Source organism: Falco cherrug, chromosome 4, assembly GCF_023634085.1.
Source record: "Falco cherrug isolate bFalChe1 chromosome 4, bFalChe1.pri, whole genome shotgun sequence".
NCBI classification, from domain to species: Eukaryota; Metazoa; Chordata; class Aves; order Falconiformes; family Falconidae; genus Falco; species Falco cherrug.
The window spans coordinates 1,595,179-1,613,927 of record NC_073700.1 but is presented as its reverse complement, the minus strand read 5'-3'; the positions used below and the strand labels follow the sequence as shown (position 1 = coordinate 1,613,927).

General features: G+C 37.8%; 2 protein-coding genes across 8 annotated transcripts in view; one reads left to right on the top strand and one right to left on the bottom strand.

The window, feature by feature from the left end:
* Positions 1 to 2,314, bottom strand: part of CENPP (centromere protein P) — a 151,619-nt gene extending 149,305 nt beyond the window's left edge. Inside the window, exon 1 of one of the 3 annotated variants that reach the window (XM_027812953.2) lies at positions 2,176 to 2,314. The gene's annotated coding sequence lies outside the window, so the exon portion shown is untranslated. Of the gene's footprint in view, positions 1 to 1,640; positions 2,088 to 2,175 lie in introns of those variants that run through there. The other 2 variants (XM_027812952.2, XM_027812954.2) reach the window with 2 other exon arrangements.
* NOL8 (nucleolar protein 8) lies at positions 2,217 to 17,892 on the top strand. Of its 5 annotated transcripts, none has more exons than XM_055708216.1 (17): positions 2,217 to 2,330; positions 2,799 to 2,982; positions 3,150 to 3,212; positions 4,194 to 4,272; positions 4,576 to 4,723; positions 5,661 to 5,731; positions 6,049 to 7,981; positions 8,269 to 8,358; positions 9,636 to 9,755; positions 10,059 to 10,143; positions 11,021 to 11,165; positions 12,691 to 12,774; positions 13,502 to 13,776; positions 15,610 to 15,736; positions 16,172 to 16,242; positions 17,224 to 17,306; positions 17,602 to 17,892. In XM_055708216.1, exons 2-17 carry the CDS (start codon positions 2,844 to 2,846, stop codon positions 17,653 to 17,655), a joined length of 3,567 nt encoding a protein of 1,188 aa, XP_055564191.1. In that variant the 5' UTR covers positions 2,217 to 2,330; positions 2,799 to 2,843; the 3' UTR covers positions 17,656 to 17,892. The 5 variants fall into 5 exon arrangements, with proteins under 5 accessions (XP_055564191.1, XP_055564190.1, XP_055564189.1 ...); XM_055708215.1 differs by having other exon boundaries at positions 2,248 to 2,361; XM_055708214.1 differs by lacking the exon at positions 2,217 to 2,330 and adding an exon at positions 2,377 to 2,401.
* Positions 17,893 to 18,749: the final 857 nt, after the last annotated feature.

Sequence of the window (18,749 nt, the reverse complement as noted above, 5' to 3'; positions counted from 1 at the left end):
CCAACATACAAACCTCGATCCTCAGCAATCAAATTTGATAGGAGTTCTGTCACCAACTTGAGAACAGAATTAGGCTTGCAGTAAAACTCTGCTCGTAATACTATAGTACTCTGCCATCAATGTAACTCTTACTTATACCCTAGAAAGTCCACTTAGACACTGGTCTGCAAGTAGACATTACAAGAGCAGAAAAACTGCTTTTTCCATAATTCTGAATGTAACAGAGCTTCCTAAGAAACACAATAACTCACTCTGCTAAAAGCATCAGGAACAGGAAAGATTCTACCTCCAGTGAACACAGGCAGCTACTAGATACCAGCAAGAACGTGACAAAGAACAAATTTCTGACTTCACATTAAAAAAGGAAAGAAGAGTTTTCTCCAAATCAGGTAACTTTGAAAAAAATGTCATTGTTACATTAGTTCCTCAAAGACTTAATTCATTGAGTCAAAATGTAATTATTAAACCAGTTTTAAGACACAGATCACTGCATAGCATCCAAATACAGACGTTAAACCAGGAATCTAATGTAGTCAGAGGCTTTCTTTAAAAATCTTTTTAACTGATCTTGATTTCATCCAGGAGCACATCCAGCTGTCTTCTATTTGCTATAATAGAACAGCTTGTCATGCAGATAAAAAGCAATCCTAATGAGATACAGAAATCAAATCCAGCTTTGACCAATACACCAGATGAAATGAAGCACAGCTGTTCCTACAAAAAAAGTAGCATAATCTGCCTTTACAGCAGTAAAGAGACACAAGGAAATGACCACATTTCACAAATAATTCAAATAAACCTTAACTTTAAGAAAAAAAATATCTGACATACAACCTAGACATGAGACGTTCAAAGGACTGTGGAGAGTATTATGCAGCTCAATACCAATGTATCAATACTTTCAACCAGGAAAAAATATATTATCTTGTTTTATGTGTGTTTTTAAAAAAAAACTGCTGTATTTTCAAGATCCACACGAACATGGTTCAATAAAAAGGTATAAGGGGGAAATAGGATTTTGTTAGTTTATGTCATAGGAAGCAACATCAAAATAACAGATATAAGCAAATGGACACTCAAAACATGTTTTCCATTAAAACTTATTCAGTGAATAAAGGATGCATACACAATTAAAGAACGACTGAAATTGTGCCTAGGTGCGACTGCTTCTAGAATTTTAAAGAGACTTTACACAACATATGACCACAAACAAGATCAGCAGGGACAAGAAAAAAAAAAAAAAAGTTCTCCAACTCTCCAAAAAAAAAGCCTAATGGGATGTATTAAAACCGGATACATTGAAGAAAGTTTTGTTCCTAATAAAAAGCACGTTGGCAAAAAGAAAACTGCTCCCAGCCAGCAGTGCCCCAGGCCCTCTCCCACCACGGGCCGTGCCGAGCTCGGCAGGACACACGCACTGTTTGCAACTGTTCTAACTTAGGTGATTTTACTGGACTGCAGAAGACTCAAAGACTAGTTATGAGTTCAAATAGCATTATCTCCAGAAAAAAATACCCGGACATACTTTAATTAATTAAAGCATAACTTTAACGACAATCAATCATTTCTCCTCACCCTAAACGTACATACACACATATATATTTGTGCATTAACGGTAAATATTTCACATTTTTACGTACCTGCCCGTATACACCCCTAAGCATTTGCTTTTATGCTGCCCCAAGAAATGCTGAGAAAAGCATTCAGGGGTTAGTGTAGAACTTCGCTTCCAGCCTGCGGGGCTCACAAGGCAGTAGGATAACGGCCGCCCCTCAGGGAAGCCGCAGCTGAGGCGCACAGGTGCCGCAGCACCGCGCCAGCCCGCGGGGGGCACGGGAGGGGGGAGAGCCGCCCGCGGAGGCGGGGGAGGGGGGAGAGCCGCCCAGCCACGCCGAGGGCCGGCGCTGAAGAGCGAAGAGCGAAGCTGAGGGAAGCAGCGCGCGCTCGCTCCTTCGAACTGCGCGCCCAAGCAGCCCGCTGCGGGCCTGGGCGCTACCACAGCTGCTGCCCGAACAGGGGGTGCCAGCCGCTCCTTCATTGCACCCTCGCGAAACAACAGAGCAGCTTGAAGGGCGGTTCCGAGGTCGTTATTCGAGGTGGATGGCCAAAGCGTTACTTCATCAGCTATTTCCCGCTTTTTGCTTTTTCTTTTTTTTTGGCGGAAAATCCCCCTACCTTTCTCCCTGGTTAGTTCCGCCCAAATCCTCCGCAGCCACAAGACCCAGCCCACGTGCTCCCGTCGGACTTGACCGGCTGGAAACACGGCCCCGAAAGAGAGAAGGCGGCCATCAGAATCCTGCGGCCCCAGGAGGCGGAACCCTCTTTTCCGGGTGAGCGCCAGGAAGGGATGCGGGGGGGAAGGTGAGTTGAGTTGCGCTGCGGGGGCTCGCACATGGCGGCGGTGAGGGAGAGGGGCAGCGGCCTCGCAGGGGAGCGATTCCCGGGGGCTTGTCGGCCGGTCCGGCTCATCCCTCCTCCCCCGCTTCGCTCGCGGCCTTGCTCCCCGCTTAGAAAGCCCTCAAAAGGGTTATTTTGCTAAGAGCTTTTACGCTTGTTGTCGCATTTGCGTCAGGGTTTTAAAAAAAGGCCCAGCACCTAGAGCCTGGTTACTGATAGCGGTGCAGTGTTTGCTGACACTGGACTGAAGCAGCGCGTGCTACCTAGTACAAAGCGAAGAAACACTCTTCTCGTGAGGTTTTTATGGAGGACTTCTGACGGAATAGTTTCTTCCATAGTTTGGTATTACAATTGTATTAATCTCTACAATGTGTTAGTGAATTGTTATTATCTTTTTGCAGAGAGACACAGCGTGCCTTACAGGTGTGGCAGCTTGACTTCTCAACATGGAGAAGAAACAAATTTCAAAACGTTTATATGTTGGAGGGCTTAGCCATACGGTTTCCAAGGCTGAACTGCAAGAAAGGTTTGGCAAGTTTGGGCGTGTTCTGGATGCAGAGATTATTACTAGAAAAGATGATCAAGGTAACAGTTTTGCATCATTCTTTAAAAGCGAATTGTGTTTCAGTTTGTAGTGTGAAATGGAGTTTTTGCTTCAGAGATGCTTTATTTTCAGGAAACAGCTTAATTTTCAGTTTTAAAGGAAACACTGAAATTCCATAGAAATTAACTGAACGTTTATTGTTGATCAGGAAACCCTATGAAAACTTTCGCTTACATCAGTGTCAGCATTTCTGATGCAGATCTTAAAAAATGTAAGTACATTTTTTTTTTCTTAGTAATTTATGGGTTTGAGCCAAGCTGCGTTACTGGTAACGCATGTAGTGTTGCCAAATCAGGATGTGGTCAAGGTAGATCCTGTTTCATTTGGTTGTCGTATTCATTCCATTTTCCTTAAGGTGCAGTTTTATGGAAGTTGTTTTACTGGGGTTTTCAGTGAGTCAATGTAAGTGGATTAAAAAGACTCCTCATGACGGAAATAAGTGATTTACAAGTTTGTTCAAACCCTTTTTTGAAAACATAGAGGAAATGCCCTTCAATTGCTTTCATCAGGTCCATAAGACATTAGAAGTGACGATGTGAGAGGAAACCTAGCAAAGAGAGTTTACATAAAGCATTCTTCTGTTAAAGCAGTTCTGTAAATCCCAAAATAGTTGAATTACAAAACTACTTGCAGAGTTATAGAACCACCTGTGTAATATGTAGCAGCAAAATGGCAGGGGGTGATACTTGCACCTGAAGAGAGGGATTGGTAATATGCCCTTTTATTTTAGGGAATGCTGCCATTAGGAATAGGAAAGCTGTTTGAGAGTGTCTAAAAGCCAACCCAGCCCCTGATATTTAATTTCCTAAAGTTCCAAGTACAACATTTTTTTTTCCCCTCTGGTTTTTAGTACTCCTTAGCTATGTTTTTTGAAGTACGTGAGATGTTATGAGCCTGTCTGATAGCATAGAAACTTCAGGGTACACGTATCTGAATTTTCAGGTTTGTATTTTAACTGAACCATAGAGACTTGAACAAGTCTTTTGAAGTCAGAATGTTAATTTTGGAGGTAGACCACCTTGTTTAAGATTTGGATATTACATCTTTCATATACAAACTTGAATCAAGTGAGTAATGAGGTATAAGGTCATGCTAAATAAACTTCAAGCTATCATAGAAGGAGGCATAGTTAAGTCTAAGGTATGTTTTTTGAATGTAGGAAATAGTAATTTCCCATCTTCTTGTTTTACAGGCATGTCAGTTTTAAATAAAACCAAGTGGAAAGGGGGGATGCTGCAAATTGAGTTAGCCAAAGAGAGCTTTTTGCACAGGTAAAAGTCGATTTAAAACAACAAAAAAAAAGTATGTTGTTGATAAAGTTACCCTTTTTCAATATTATGCTTGAGCTTTCATCTGCTATGCTTTTATCCTTTCTGGTTTTTATTGGCATTGGTGAACTGTTGATGTGTATTAGATATTGCAACATATTTTGCATCATTGTTCCCTTAAAAGTAGCGGATATGTGAGTTCCGTAAGTAGTGAAATGTTACTGTTCTGTGGGAGAGGGGCACTGCCAGCTGTAAGGTAGTACGCAGGCAGATGTTTTTTCATATATGATGTACTTTTTGGTACAGGCTCGCCATGGAGAGGGAGGAAGCAAATCTGCAGAAAGAAAAGCCACAGAGAAATGATAAAGTGTGTCTGTTAGAATCACTGAAAAAGGCTGGAGTTGTAGACTTTCACATGAAAGCAGTACCAGGTACAGAGGTGCCAGAGCATAAGGTATGGTGGGGTAGACGTATAGAGAATTAAAACGGAAGAAAAACTGGAACTGGGCACAAGCTTATTACTTCTAAATTTATGTCAAATCTCTACACTTCATGTAAAGAAACTTCCACTAAGTGTTACGGTCCAACTTGTCAAAAGTAGTCTGAAGAAATACCTTATGTGTAGACACATAGAATGCTCCTGTCATTCTTTGTAAGGACTGGAAATTATCTTGATCATATTGTCCACTCTTGTTGTGTTAAATTAGTAAATGCTTTGTTACTCATTTGTGTTGGCAATATCTTTGTGTCACCCTTAAAAGCATGTAAAGACAATGTGTGTCTTACTTTTATAGAGTATATGTGGGTTTGGTTGCTGGGTTGTCAGGAACTAATCTCTGTGCTTCAGCACGTTCAGGATCAGGGTCTACACATGCTTACAAAAGTAAGACTTGGAATAAAATCACTGAACATGCAAATTTAGGCAACAAAAATTAGATTTACTACAAAGTTTTCAAAATAATTTACTAAGCACAGAATGTTTTTGGAGGGTTATGGGGCATTTTTAATTCTTTAGTGGGAAAGGGGAAAACGGCAAAATAATAGCAATCTTGTCTGTATAGTTATCACTGTTAATTTATAAACCAAAAACATTACATGAAGGATAGTACTTGTAAAGAAATTCAGTTTTTATTGTCACTCTGTTTGCAGGTTGTAGAAATTTGGCGGTTTTGGTTGGTTGATTTTGCCTTCTTCTTTTTTTTCAGAAGGAAGCTGGCTAAGTTGCACAGTATGAATACACCTCACTTAAGAGAGTAAACCAAAAGAATTAGTCACAAATGGTTCTTTATTAGTATTTCTGTTATCCAAGAATATACATCTTGTTTTATTCCCGAGTTACTCCCATTCCTTTTTATTCAGTGCTGATTATTTTTTTTTTCTTTTTCTTTTAGAAATGGGTTGTTGGTAAATTCGGCAGAGTCTTGCCTATCCTGCACCTTAGGAGTCAACAAAAAAATAAAATATCCTTTTTCTATTGGTTGGGCATGGGCACAATTCCCTTCTTTATTCAGTTGTATGGGCAAACATTTCTTTAAGTCTTAATATTAGCTACTATGTCATACTTGATTTACTGAATACCCTTAAGTAAATCTTGCAGTAAGTTTGTGTGATTTAAATAAACTTTGTAGACTGCGAGTCAGTTGCTTAAAGGCTCATGGTCACAACATTAAAAAGGACTCTTTGTTGTCCTTTCATGTGGAATTTAGCCTGTTCATGAAGACTGGAAGTCTGTTTGCTGAAAGAATCACCTTGTTTTAATTCCTTAACTCAGACTAACATTGTGAAATATGACCCATCAAAATATTGCCATAACCTTAGAAAGCTGGAGCCGGACTTGACACGTGTAGTTCCTATTTCTGAGCTTACTTGGCACTTGGAAGAGAGAGATGACAGCATAAACAAGAAGCGGCAAGGAGAGTTCCCTGTAACTGAGAAGCCACCTAAAAAAATGAGGCAACTGGGCAGTGAGGCTCTGAATGGAGCAGTAGTTCTCTCTTCTGGGTGCCAGTTACATTCAAAAAACACAGGTTCACCACAACTAGATCAAAGATCAAAATCCAAACCCAATGAGAAGTCTGAATTGTTTCCATCAAGGAGTCTTTATAGTAAAATATCAGGGAGAGGTTTATTAGCAAATAAAAGCAATGTTTCTGGAGTTTCAGCTCAAAAAAATAGGCATGTTTCTAATAGTGACATTGATTCTGAAGAGGAAATGAGAGCAATGGTAAAGAAAGAGGTGGAAATACAGAAAGCTGGAAATGTTGGGACTGCAAATGACCACTTGGAAATTGTTGGGGATAATTTTGAATTAAAACACAATAGTCATTGGTTCTTAAGCAATCCAGATGGCATGAAGAAAGCTATCAAAGGAAGTTACAAAAATAGAGAGAGTATGGAATGCGATAATGGTTATGATTCAGCAGATACAGATGAAATTATTGCCGAAAGTAAAACTCCAGATCTAAGTAGAAGGAAAACTGCAATTTTAGAAGATTCTAAACAGGGGAAGGTGGAAAGTAAAGAAACATTAGTGAATGAAAGACATGATTTGCTAAATGATTTCTCACTGAAAATGCACAGTTTAAAAGAGTATGTTGAAAGAAAAGGGAAAAGGAAAAAATGTAAAATTGCTGCCTTGCAGAGTACAGCAGCTAACACTACAACAAAGACAAGTGATAGTGAAAGCTCTTATTCGGAGCCAGAGAGAGGGGAGTCTGAAAGCAGTTCTGATTATGAATCCATGATGCAAAACTGTTACCGCTTAGATCTTACATTAGATGACTTAAAAGCATTAGCTACTGAAAACACTGGGACACCCGCAGAAGAATTGGATAGTACACAGGGTTCTAGTCATTGCAGTGTTGAAGAAAATCCTAAAGGTGACATTGTAAATAAACCAAAAGTTCCTAAATCTTGCCCTGCAGTTAAAAAAAAAAGTATCTGTCCTGAAGATGTAGTTGCTGCAATTTTAGCAGGGGAGAAGGATGCTGATGAAGAAAGTTCCAAGGGACAAAATAATTCATGTTTGAAATACCAGCCCTTCAGAGGAATGGGGTCCCTTTGTGAAAAAGAGTTAACTGAGGACAGTATTGGTTTAAAGAAGAGGTCTGTAGAAAGTTTAAGTCTTGAAGCTCGTATTTCTTATTGTGGGGAGGAGTCATCTAAAAGACAGTCTAAGAATCATCCGTTGAATTTGCTTGAGGTCGGCAGTAAAAAGAGGCAAAATAGGCATTGTGAACAGTCAGGTGCCGCCTCCTTAGCAGATGAGGGCGATCAGCCTGTTTCCAGGCCACATTTACCAGGAAAGAAGAAAGATGCGAGTTCTTTACAAGATGACCAAAATTCAGAGTATGGAGATTCTGCTGCTGCTACTGCTGCTCAGAGTGAAGATGAGAGCAGTGACATGGATAGTAATGCTGCAGTGTCACAGAAACGTGCTAAACAACAATTGAAAAGCCCAAAACTCTGTTCAAAAAACTTGAAGAGGGATGTAAGCAATCCAAATCTGCAATGTGAAGCTAATAAATGTGAGAATGGAATGACGAGCCTTCTGGAAAATAAGGAGCTTTGTCTTCATGGTACCGCTTCCAAGGAACCTAGTATAAAAAAGAAACGGTTGCAGGATAACCAGAGGAGGCTGGCAGCTCTAGATGAGAGGCAGAAAGTACGAGATTTACAGAAGAAACTCATTCAGGGAGCTCTTTCAAATCTGGTAATTACACATGCAACTTCTATCTGAATAGTATGCAGTAAAAGAAGGGAAATGAATAGGTGTGGTGTAAGATATTTTAAAATCGGATATTGGAATTTCTGATTACATTGCCAGTTTTCTTTTGAGTGTATGTAAAATGGTGGATATCTAATTCCTGGAATGTCTCTGGACTTGAAAGAGGAACAGTAGAGTCTTCCTTTCATGTCCTGGAAATGTTGTTTAGATACTTACTTGTGACTATAGCAAGTATATGATGTGTTTGACTTGACGGTTTCACTCTTACATAGGATAGCCAGCCAGCAGGCAAGCATAAACACATCATATTCAATTCAGATGTGGAAAGTGAACCTGAAGCAGATGAGATGTTGAAGAAAGAGGTGAGTTTGGGAAATATGCATGAAGAAGTAAGTGTTATTAAGAAAAAGTCCAGTATTCTATAAGGTAATTCCATATGAATATGATTATGCCTTTTATTCTGAAGACTATTTTTCATAGTGAAGTGACAGAAAAAAGTTGGTAAAGTTTGAACTGAATGAATAAATGATTCTTTTTTTGCTAATATGGAACAGGTTTCCAAGAACTTAACCACGCATCTGATACAGCTGGAGGTCTTAGAGAATTTGTAAGGAGATTGAGACCTGTAGAAAAGATATTCTAACTTCGATTAGAAGAAAAAGAATGTTACATTATAGGGCTTATGCATAATCAGTTTTGAAATTTTGCTGCTTTTAGTCAATGGAAAGGGAGGAGATGTGGCTTGAGTAGTATAGAAGGACTCTGCTCTTTCAACCCCGTGGACAAAGAATCTGTATTACTGTAGTGTCTCGTTTTTAAAGTGATGTTAGGGTCCAGAGAAGTGTGACTTCCTCTTTACGCCTCACCTAACTGAGACCTTGTTTAGGAGACTCCTCAGGATTTTACCACCATACTTTCAGCCCAATTAAGTACTTTTTTTCTGGAATAGAACTTTCTGTATCATCGTGGTTTTAGTCACATCTCTGCCAAAGCTTTAAATCATTGGGTTTGCTTTTGTTGGGCTTTTTCTTCATAAACATACTAATATTACAACCATTTTCACTATTTAATTAAAACCTTCTTTTCTCAGTTTTCCTCGTGTTTAGCACTTTTTTAACATATATATCTCTTAGGGTTATAATTGTATTTGAAATCCTTGCCCTGTATTTTTCCTTTTCTTTAGAACTTCTAGTGCTATGGAAATTGTTTTGAAACTACGGGGTGCTTACCTTTTGTAATCATTTATGTTTATCAACAGGCTTAAACTGTGTCCTAGTTTATACCATATGTGAGGCTTATTCAAAAAGGTTATAATTAGATGTTGATACTTTCAAATTTATCTTCATTGACATAATCAGAAAGTTGGATTTTTATACCTATCGCATATTGTAAAACTTGAGTTACCCTTCAAATGGATATTTTGCCTGTGCTAAAATTTAGTACTCGTAAGAGTGAAACAATTGCACAGGATGTGTATACAAGATTTGAAGTGCATGATTCAATAAGTGAGCTGGTTGTTCTAGCAGCAATACACTTTTTCAAATAAGCCAAAAAGCACATGAACAAAATTGATGCTGATTTATTTTCTCAAATTTATGTAAATGGCTGCCTTTCTATATTTTCTTTTTGTTTAATGAAGGATGAACCTGCTCCTAAAACTTCAGGCAGACTGTTTGAAAGCAGCGAGGATGAGCAAGATGATACAGATGATGAGAGATTCAAAATTAAGCCCCAGTTTGAAGGCAAAGCTGGTGAAAAAGTGAGTAGAACCCATTACTGTAATTCAGTTTTCTTCAAAGTCTCCATAATGCCACTTCAGAATAACATAGTATGGAGGTTTACATACTTGCTGAATATGATTTTGACAAACTTGTAACAGAATACTCGTACGTAGAAGAAACAGTAGCCATGGAGGAAATAATGTGTGTTGGATAGTGGGAGGAGTTTCTTTGATGTTGTCATCCTTAGTTATTAGTATGTTGCCATAATTATAGTAAAATAAAGTTACCGAATGTTGATTTTCTCCTCCAGTACTTAATAGGATTTATTTCCTTTTGTTCAGCTCTTGAAATTGCAGTCACGATTTGGCACAGATGAAAGATTTCGCATGGATGCTCGATTCCTTGAAAGTGAGAGTGAAGAAGAAGGTAAACTTGCTCATGTTTCCTGGTTAATGATAACAGAGCTATATCATGAAGCCTTAATTTTGTATGCTTAAAGCAACTTAAGGACTACTTTCGCTTCTTTGGTGATTCCTTAAAGAAAATAACCCAACTGTGTTGTGGCTTTACATAGTATATATTTGTAGCTGTGTTTCCTTAAATGTATATTGCAAAAGTATATGAAATAGCTGAATGAGATGTACTTGGTTGATAAATTGATATTTGAAAATATTTTTTAATACAGGATGATATCAGAATGTCTGTATCCATGTTGTTCACAGGATAAGTGGTGACTTATTAAAATACACTTTTTGACCACTACATTCATTTAAACTGTTCTGTAGTCATCCTGCAGTCCACAGCTGATTTGGCAGCCTTAGAAGGAAAGACTTTTTAATTTATTTTTTTTTAAATAGCAGAAGGCAGAAAAGCTGAAAAAGGCAAAAATTCTAAAATATTTCTTTCCCCCCCCAAACTGAAATTGTTAACCAAGTTTTCAAAATTCACTATTTGTTTCTGAACCTTAGATTTTTGCCTAGTTCTGCCACTTCCTTTGTTGTGCTAATGTGATCTTCTGTACAGCATCTATCAGTGGCAGAGTAGTTGCACAGTCATGTGATAGAAGCAGGGAACAGGTTAAATAACTGATACAATTTTCACATGACAAAGGTGCCTGTGACATTTCTAATCCAAAGATTTTCTACAGTGCAAGGGAGAAAGCCTCTAAGTAGCTTTAAAATAAAGGAAGTGATGTGTTGATATGTGTGAACTCCTTTACTATAGTAATGTTATATATCAAATATTACAGGCTTACTCAGGTCATAGCAGAGGAAAAAAATAATGTATTTATTTTTTCTTTTAGCAGAGACAAATGTCTTGAAGACAGTGGAGGAAGAAGAGCTTGCTGCAGAGAAAAGGAAAAATCTGCAAATACTGGGAAGCCTCTTGAACATCAACCTGGAACACCCTAAGCCAACTAAAACAGCCACAAGTGCTAAGAAATTCAAGTATGAGTCATCCATTAACAGTAAAGGAGGAGTTTTAGGAAGGCTTAATTTTTGCCAATGTTTCACAACTAAAATGTCTGCGTAGCTGACTGAGAAAAGTATTTCCTTCTGTTGTGTGCATTTGAAGTCAGTCTTTAATGCAGTTTCCCAACGTGAGTGTCCCAATAGATAATACTAGTGATTATCATAGTGTTAGAGTAAAAAATATCAGACGCCAGCTTGAGTTTCTCCTAGTAGATTTTGAACGATTAGATTGTTGGTTATGAAAATTAATCTTGTAATAAGTTCTTTCATACATGAGAGGTATTTCTGTTCTCTGTGGAGACAAACTTAAGGTGGCTAAACAAAGAACATGTGAGTTGGGCAGTAATCAGTAAGTTAGACTGACTTACATAGCAGTTAAGGTTATTGTTTTTGCGGGCCTACAGGTGATAAGCATCAAACTTTTTCAGTGGAGGATTTTTTTTTTTTCATTTATCTGTATGTCTGCTTTTAAGAAATTTCTTCATTAGATTAGGAATTTGTTACATGTTGCTGTTGGGCATGCTTTGGAGGATCATGAGAAAGGTTTGGAAGTGTACTCTTGGAAGCATGGTAATGTTTAACTATGCACTTCAACAGAAGTTGGTCTGTGGACCGAATTGGTGGAAGTTAGTAGTGTTAAGGGTAATGCAATAGTGTGCAATTAGTAAATTTTTACTGACAGTCACTATTGGAGTTGCATCAATTGACTGCTGGCTGCCAAATACTGTTGTGACTGCTGCACAAGCATATTTAATTTGATAACTTCTGTACACATTTTCATGTATTTCTAAATAATAAGCAGAGGGGGAAATAATCTGTGCAACCCCAGAGGTCATCTTAGGAGGGTTTTCTTTTAACACCCAGTTAACGATATAGTATGTAAGAAAAGCAGTTAATTTATGCCATAAGTATTAATTTAGGGAGAGGAAGGGAAATAAGAGATTACCTTCTTGCATTGCTGTAAGGCAGCATGGGCTTTGCTACGCTAGTATTGGGATCAGTCAAAACTTAAGATTGCTTTAGCTGAAAGTCCCCAAAAATGTTTACATTTTGAAGGATGGGCATAATGGGGTTTTGTTTGGTTAGTGTTTTTTTCCTGAGGTGGTGGTGGTGGGGTTTTTTTTCCATTGGACTATTTGAATTTATGCAGTGTTTGGGACTAGAAGAAATAGTTAGAGATGTGTGTATCAATACGGATAGCTGTATTGATATAGCTCTTCGAAAGGTAAACAGTTGCAGGTATAAATTTCTGTATAACACACACAACTGGAGTTCTGTGTTTTGTATGTAATGTTATAATTTGATTAAAGCCACTTCTGTTCATTATTTTTCCTGACCCAGAACTGATTACCAGGCGCTTTTAAAATGCCAGTTAGGTTTTGGATTGGTTTGGAGGTTTTTTCGTAAAGACAGTGTGAATTTGAATCTGGCTGTTTAGGGTAGCTTTCAGTTGAGCATTTGGAATGTCTCACGGTTTTTCTTTTCCTTTCTATTTTTATAGAGATATTAATGCCCTCCGCTATGATCCCACAAGAGAGGACCATGCAGTTTTTGAAAGAAAACCAAGTGCCACAGAAAAAGAGAGGTAATATTACAGCTTGGTAGCTATAATTGTGATGTTTCTTCCCATGGAGAAGTGGCTATAGCAGAAGACTGAGTTTAAAACTATGCAGACTGCTCTGTTTTTAATTCAGTTCTCTCTGTTATTGCTAAGATCAAGATACAATCAGAATTGTGACCACTAAAACCACCATGTAACATCATCTTTCCTTTCTAGTCAGTCTATTCTCTGCATGCCATTTTCTGTCTTCCTTTCTTGCCTTCAGGCTATCCCTTTGCTTCAAATCATAAACTTTAAGATTTGCAAATCTGTAAGGAAAAAAAACCTCTTAACATTTCTTTTGCCAGAAAAGAAATCGGACTTAAATATCTTAATTTATATGCTGTCACATAGTAAGTGAAAAGTCATGATGTTGTTAATTATAAAGTAAATTTGTTCCTGCCTTTAGAGTCAAACCTCAGGTGTTTTCCTGCTGCTTACCCCTCAAAGGGTGGGTAAATTGCAGGAGATTTTTGAGATGGGTCAGAAGTCTGAACCAAAAGGGATAGTCATGGTGCCCTATAAACTTGTTTCTGGCAATAGGAAATATCTGTATCCTGGGTGGGGGGAACCACCCAAAAACCCCAAACCTTACAAATTGACTATTCATTAATGTGCTTGGATAAGTTTAGGACGATGTTAATAGCAAGTTTGCCTCTTGGGGAACCTTTTTTTGAAAAATATGTGCTATGTTGCTATCATGTCATTTCAGTAAAGCTAAAAGTAAGAAGAGGGAAGAGAGTGAGAAACTGCCTGAAGTGTCTCAAGAAATGTATTACGATATTGCTGTGGATTTAAAAGAGTTGTTTGGATCTTCAAAGAGCAAATCAGAAAAAAATGAAGATATACCCTGGGACAAAAATGATGCAGAGGATTCTACCCCACTTGACCATTTGGGATCTAATGTTGAGAGTGACGTAGCTCAGCAGTCTAGTGGTTTCACGTTTTCCTTCTTTGGAGACATGGAGGAGTCAGGCGTAAAAGAAGGTAACAGCAGAACATATATAGTACAGTTTCTAATGAGTAGCTTCTTTATGTCAGGCACTGTAGAGTAATACAGTGTATAGAAATTCAGAATCCAGGGAATTTTTAGAAGCAAAAGTCACTAATTATGCAAAACCATTATGATCTTCTCTTATACTTGCCAAGATTGTTGTGGTTTAGTCACAGGAATCTCGAAAGGGATGTTTTGAGCAGGAACTATTACTTGTTTTGGTTTTGTTCTTTTTTTTTCTGAACAGTGATGGAAAAACTTGTCATCCACTAAATGTCTCAAATTAACAGGAAAAAAGATGATATACAAGTCAAATCAGGTTTCATATAAACCAATAAGATTTTAAATAAAACGTGTTAATTAAGGTAGTAGTATGAGCAAAAGAAAATCTTAGTTGGCCCCAAAATACAAGAACCTTTTATTATGTACTTAATTTTATTGTACCTGTAGAAAATTGAAATTGAATGGCATGTGATTATTGGTGTGTCCTAACTGAAGATAAAATGTTATGAAATCAAGATTAAAAAATCTGAAATCAAGTCACTTAATAAGTACTAATGTAGGAAAGAAACCTGTGTGAAGTTAATGGAAATCAAAACAAAAAACAAAAATAAACCAACAAACCCCCACATTTCTACTAACTTCGGAAATTATTCAGTGTCATCTGAATGCCGTAATATGGATTTCAGAATATGAAAGATCTCTAGAACAAAGTGGAAAATATCTGAGCAGAGATGTAGTTCAGAGTTCACAAAGTTCTTAGCATTGAGAACCATGCTTGAGCACTGTGTCTTACCTTTGCTGTTAAAAATAATTACTGATTTCTGTTGCATAAGAATCCTATTTGGTGGTAACAGGGCCACTGTGCTAGCTACTGTGTTGACACAAAGGTAAGTCTCTCTCCATTGCACATTCCTCAGTTGCTTAGATGATTGTGATTGTTTTTGCTTTTATTTAACCTGTCTTAAGATTGAGTGTGTCATATGGAAAGCACAAGGGGAGAACATATGGATAGTCTTGCAGGGGGCGTTCTGAGCACAAACTATAGATGTTTTGTGGACAATTTAAACTTGCAAATGCTGACTTTTTCCAAAGTAGAATTTTCTGATCTTTCTGTTGCATAATGTGTTTCATAGTCAAGTTACTGTGGGGTTTGGAAACTGTTTTATATTACCAGAGAGAGGTAGCACAGGAGCTGTCTTCTCTGTTCCGGTCATCCAGGTAAGTACTGTGCTTGTACATTAAAAGAAAAGGGTACCATAGATTTGTAACCTCAGTCCTTTTGACGAGAGGAAGTAGTAAGGGCTCAAGTGGGTTTCTGGCAACTGGCTGTGTATGCTACAGGGAGGAATCCATACGTGAAAATAGCATAGCTTGAACACACCAATGGAATAAGCTAAGGCATTATGAGTTTCTTTGCAAACAAACTTACTAAGGGTAGTTCATAACAAAAGAAAGCTTTTATTCCAACTTCTTCAAACTAAAAATACGAATAGGTACAATTACTCCCAATTCAATTGATAATGATTGTTAGGTTGGAGTGACTTGATAGAGCCCTGGGCCGTAACAACAAGCTTCAGAAGGACTCCCGCACTTTTCCCCTATGCTGTAGTGATACTAGTTGTGAATTTTGAGGGTGAATTTATGACATATGAGAAAGCAAACTAAATTCATACCTGCCCAGCGGGTGATAGAAAACCTGGGAGGGATGGTTTCTGTCCTTAAATCTGTCTTTTTCAATTTAAGTATTTCAATTTGAAATAGAAATTTTTACTGGCAAGTAGGGGAATAATCTTGATTTTATTTAAATTGTGATATTATTGCAGAGCCCTACATAGTTGAAACAATAAAACCTGTAAAAGTCACATGGCAAGAAGACCCACGTTTCCAAGACAGCAGTTCTGAGGGTGATGATGAACCAGAGACATCCGAAAGTGAAAGGAACAAAGAAATGCAAGTTATATTTGTATTTCTTGTCTACTTGGCTGTCGTAGTTTGATGCTATGAGAATACTAATAGTAGCACTCAGGTCATGGGAAACTTACATCTTCATTCCACATCTCTGAACAGTGGAAGTCCTAGGAAACCATTCCTTGCTGCACAGAATGAAACGGTCAAAAATTTCAATACCACACTTGGTTTGAAATTGAATGTAAAAGCTGAGTTTCTAATTCAGTGGATGAGAAAACTGGGTAGTGGGTTTGGCCAAAAGTCAAATATGTATTAAGTTTTCTTATAAAATGTATTTTTTATAGAAGGCTATATTTGGTTATTATGGAGTAATGTTCTTCAATGCATACTATTTCTCTGAAGCATTGCAGCTTTAAGTTGTGTTAATGGAATTTGACGGCAACTTTTATGATGCTAAATTCCTTTGTGTTTGTCTAGGTTTTTCTCTTTACCACAGACAGGAAGTGCTAGATTTTTCTTTTTCTCCAAAGATGATGAACGACTAAGAGGTATAACAGAACTTATTCCCCCCTTTTTTTTTTTTTAACTCCTACTGAAATTCAATGAGAAAAAAATACTGCCTAGTTATTAATGTTTTGTAGTTAAAATACAGATGAGAGTTTTAAGAAAAAATAAAATTGCAAATTTCCATCATTACTTGTGGTATAAATTGTGGTAGCGCATCCCATGAGAAAGTCCTGTAAAATAAATGCTGAATAGCTGCCTCGCTTTCCTGTTTTCAGCTAACTGCCTAATAAGTGGCTGGTCTTTAAGGCCTTACAAAACCAAAAAAATCCCTTGACAAGTTATCTAGACATTTTAGATCCTTTCAAGCCTATATATGATCATTAACTTTTTCTGTGTTTCTGGTGTTATCATTAAGAATACTGAATATTCTCATCAGCCACATGCCCACATGGTTCTTAATCCTAAATAACGTGAGTTGTTTTGTTGTGAATATAACTAATTTCACAGTTATAAACAAACAAACAAACTCACCAAAAAAAACCCAACCAACCCGCAGGCCACCAAAACAATTTATTTTGATACTTATACAATAAAGTATCAGGACAGCCTTAAATAATGTTTGTTTCCTGAGACATGTTAGATATCTATAATTAAATGTATGTGTAAAAGTTACTGTGTTAATTACTGTGTTAATTGATTTACAGTGCCTGTTTAAAATTGAGCTCTGAGTTCTTAACAGGCATAGATTTTCTTGGGAGATGTGGCATAATGGTGCTGAGCCTTTAATGAAACAAATGCTGTTTCACTGCAAGTTATATCTCAGCATATTACAGAAAACTGCTGCTGCATTCCATTCTTAGTATGCAAGGATGTAATACATAACACGTGTTTGAGCCAACCGTGTTTTAGGAGCAGGTAAGAAATATCAAGAGTAGGCCTTCTGACTTTATTGCTGTGTTGCTCATGAGATTTACTAACACTATATTCAGAAGGGTTTAACTATATTAATTTGTCTTCTGCAGAGGGGCCAAAGTTATTTTGTAGATCAGCAGACCTCAGCGAAGAAAAAGATGGTTGGGAAGATAGACGTAGATTATTGCTTGAGGTGAGTGTTTTTAACATCTGTCACTTGGTAATTGCGGCTGAAATTTAGCATGGGGAGGGAACGTGGCAGCTTATTTGCATAATTTGCATTAAAAATTAATTCAGGACCTTCAGAAGGGTTTGAAACTGTAATTGCCAGGGTACTATGAATATTTAGTACAGAGATGTGTAATATCATGTCATTACTGAATCTCTGTATTGTACAGGACTAGTTGATTTACTGCATGTCAAAAAGTGTTTGAGACAAATATATAGAAACTTCTTAAAACATTATCTTAAAATTTTAATATTTTCAGGAATGCCGGAAGAAGCATAAGGATGCAAGAAGGAAAGTGAAAGCAAAAAAATAAATCTTCTCTTAATGGTCAGGAACATTTCACATTTCTTCTTTGAAGAAGTTGCAGAAAAATGTTACTTCCAAAATTCTAGTCTTTCAAAGATCTAATACCAAATAATGGAAAAGACTGTTAAACTTTGTTTCTAAATAGGTATATGTTTATTGTGCCATTTCAATATTTGTACCAAGGTTTGGGGTTTTGGAAGATTTTTGAAGAATACAATCATTCATACATGATTGTCACAAAACCAACACAGGGTTGTTTTGCTGTGTTCTCGGGCCCCAGTGCTGAATGGGGTTGACAAAGAGCAGTTAGCACTGCATCTGTAAGACTGTATGAACTTGTATTCTGCTGAATATAACAGAGATCCTGTTTGAGATGCCTTTACAAATATTTCGACTACACTATTTCCACAGTAAAAGTTTACCAAAAGTTTGTGAAAATACATATATAACAGAGAAGACTTATGAAGCGGGAAGATTTCTGTTTCTTCACAGAGCTGATTTTTATACCTTTTCATTGAGTGATATACATCAATAAATATTGAGGACAAATGTTGCTGATATGCTCGCTGAATGGATGGTATTTTTACATATATAGTCTTAATCTTATTCCATTGGGCCTATATGCTGTAGAATGTCTGCTGGTTGGAAGGTCTGTGATTCCTTTTGTAGGGCCAGGGCTCACGGACCAGCTGTGTCAAGAATAGGGATTTTAATGTTTCAGCAGAGATTGCAAACACTTGCTAAGGAATTTACTCCACAGAGTTCAGGAGAGTCAGAGCAGTACCTGTTACTGAGGGCTTGAGTCCTGCCAGATGCCCTTTGGAGCGCACAGATGATGCGTTGCTCTGCGGGAGGGTAACAAGGGGCCTACGAAATGTCAGCCATCCGAAAGGATTTCCCTCCTGTTGGAGACCAGCAAGCACCTTTCTAGTGCAAGAAGGAGAAAAGATCTGGTTGCAGGGCGACTGCTGAAGGGCTCTGGGGAAGCTGGCGGAGAGCTGGAAGGCTGAGTCAAAGAATGATGGTGACCAAAGCACGAAGGAAATCCCGTGGGGTGGCTGTCCAGACTTGAACAACCCTCTGTGCTTCAGGCAAACTACA

What these genes read in the sequence shown, in the direction of transcription:
- NOL8 (XM_055708216.1), top strand. Translation starts at nt 2,844, where the DNA reads ATGGAGAAGAAACAAATTTCAAAACGTTTATATGTTGGAGGGCTTAGC. An exon ending in AGTCAACAAAAAAATAAAAT is followed by an intron (nt 5,732 to 6,048) that starts ATCCTTTTTCTA and finishes TCAGACTAACAT; the next exon opens with TGTGAAATATGACCCATCAA. An exon ending in AGGGAGCTCTTTCAAATCTG is followed by an intron (nt 7,982 to 8,268) that starts GTAATTACACAT and finishes ACTCTTACATAG; the next exon opens with GATAGCCAGCCAGCAGGCAA.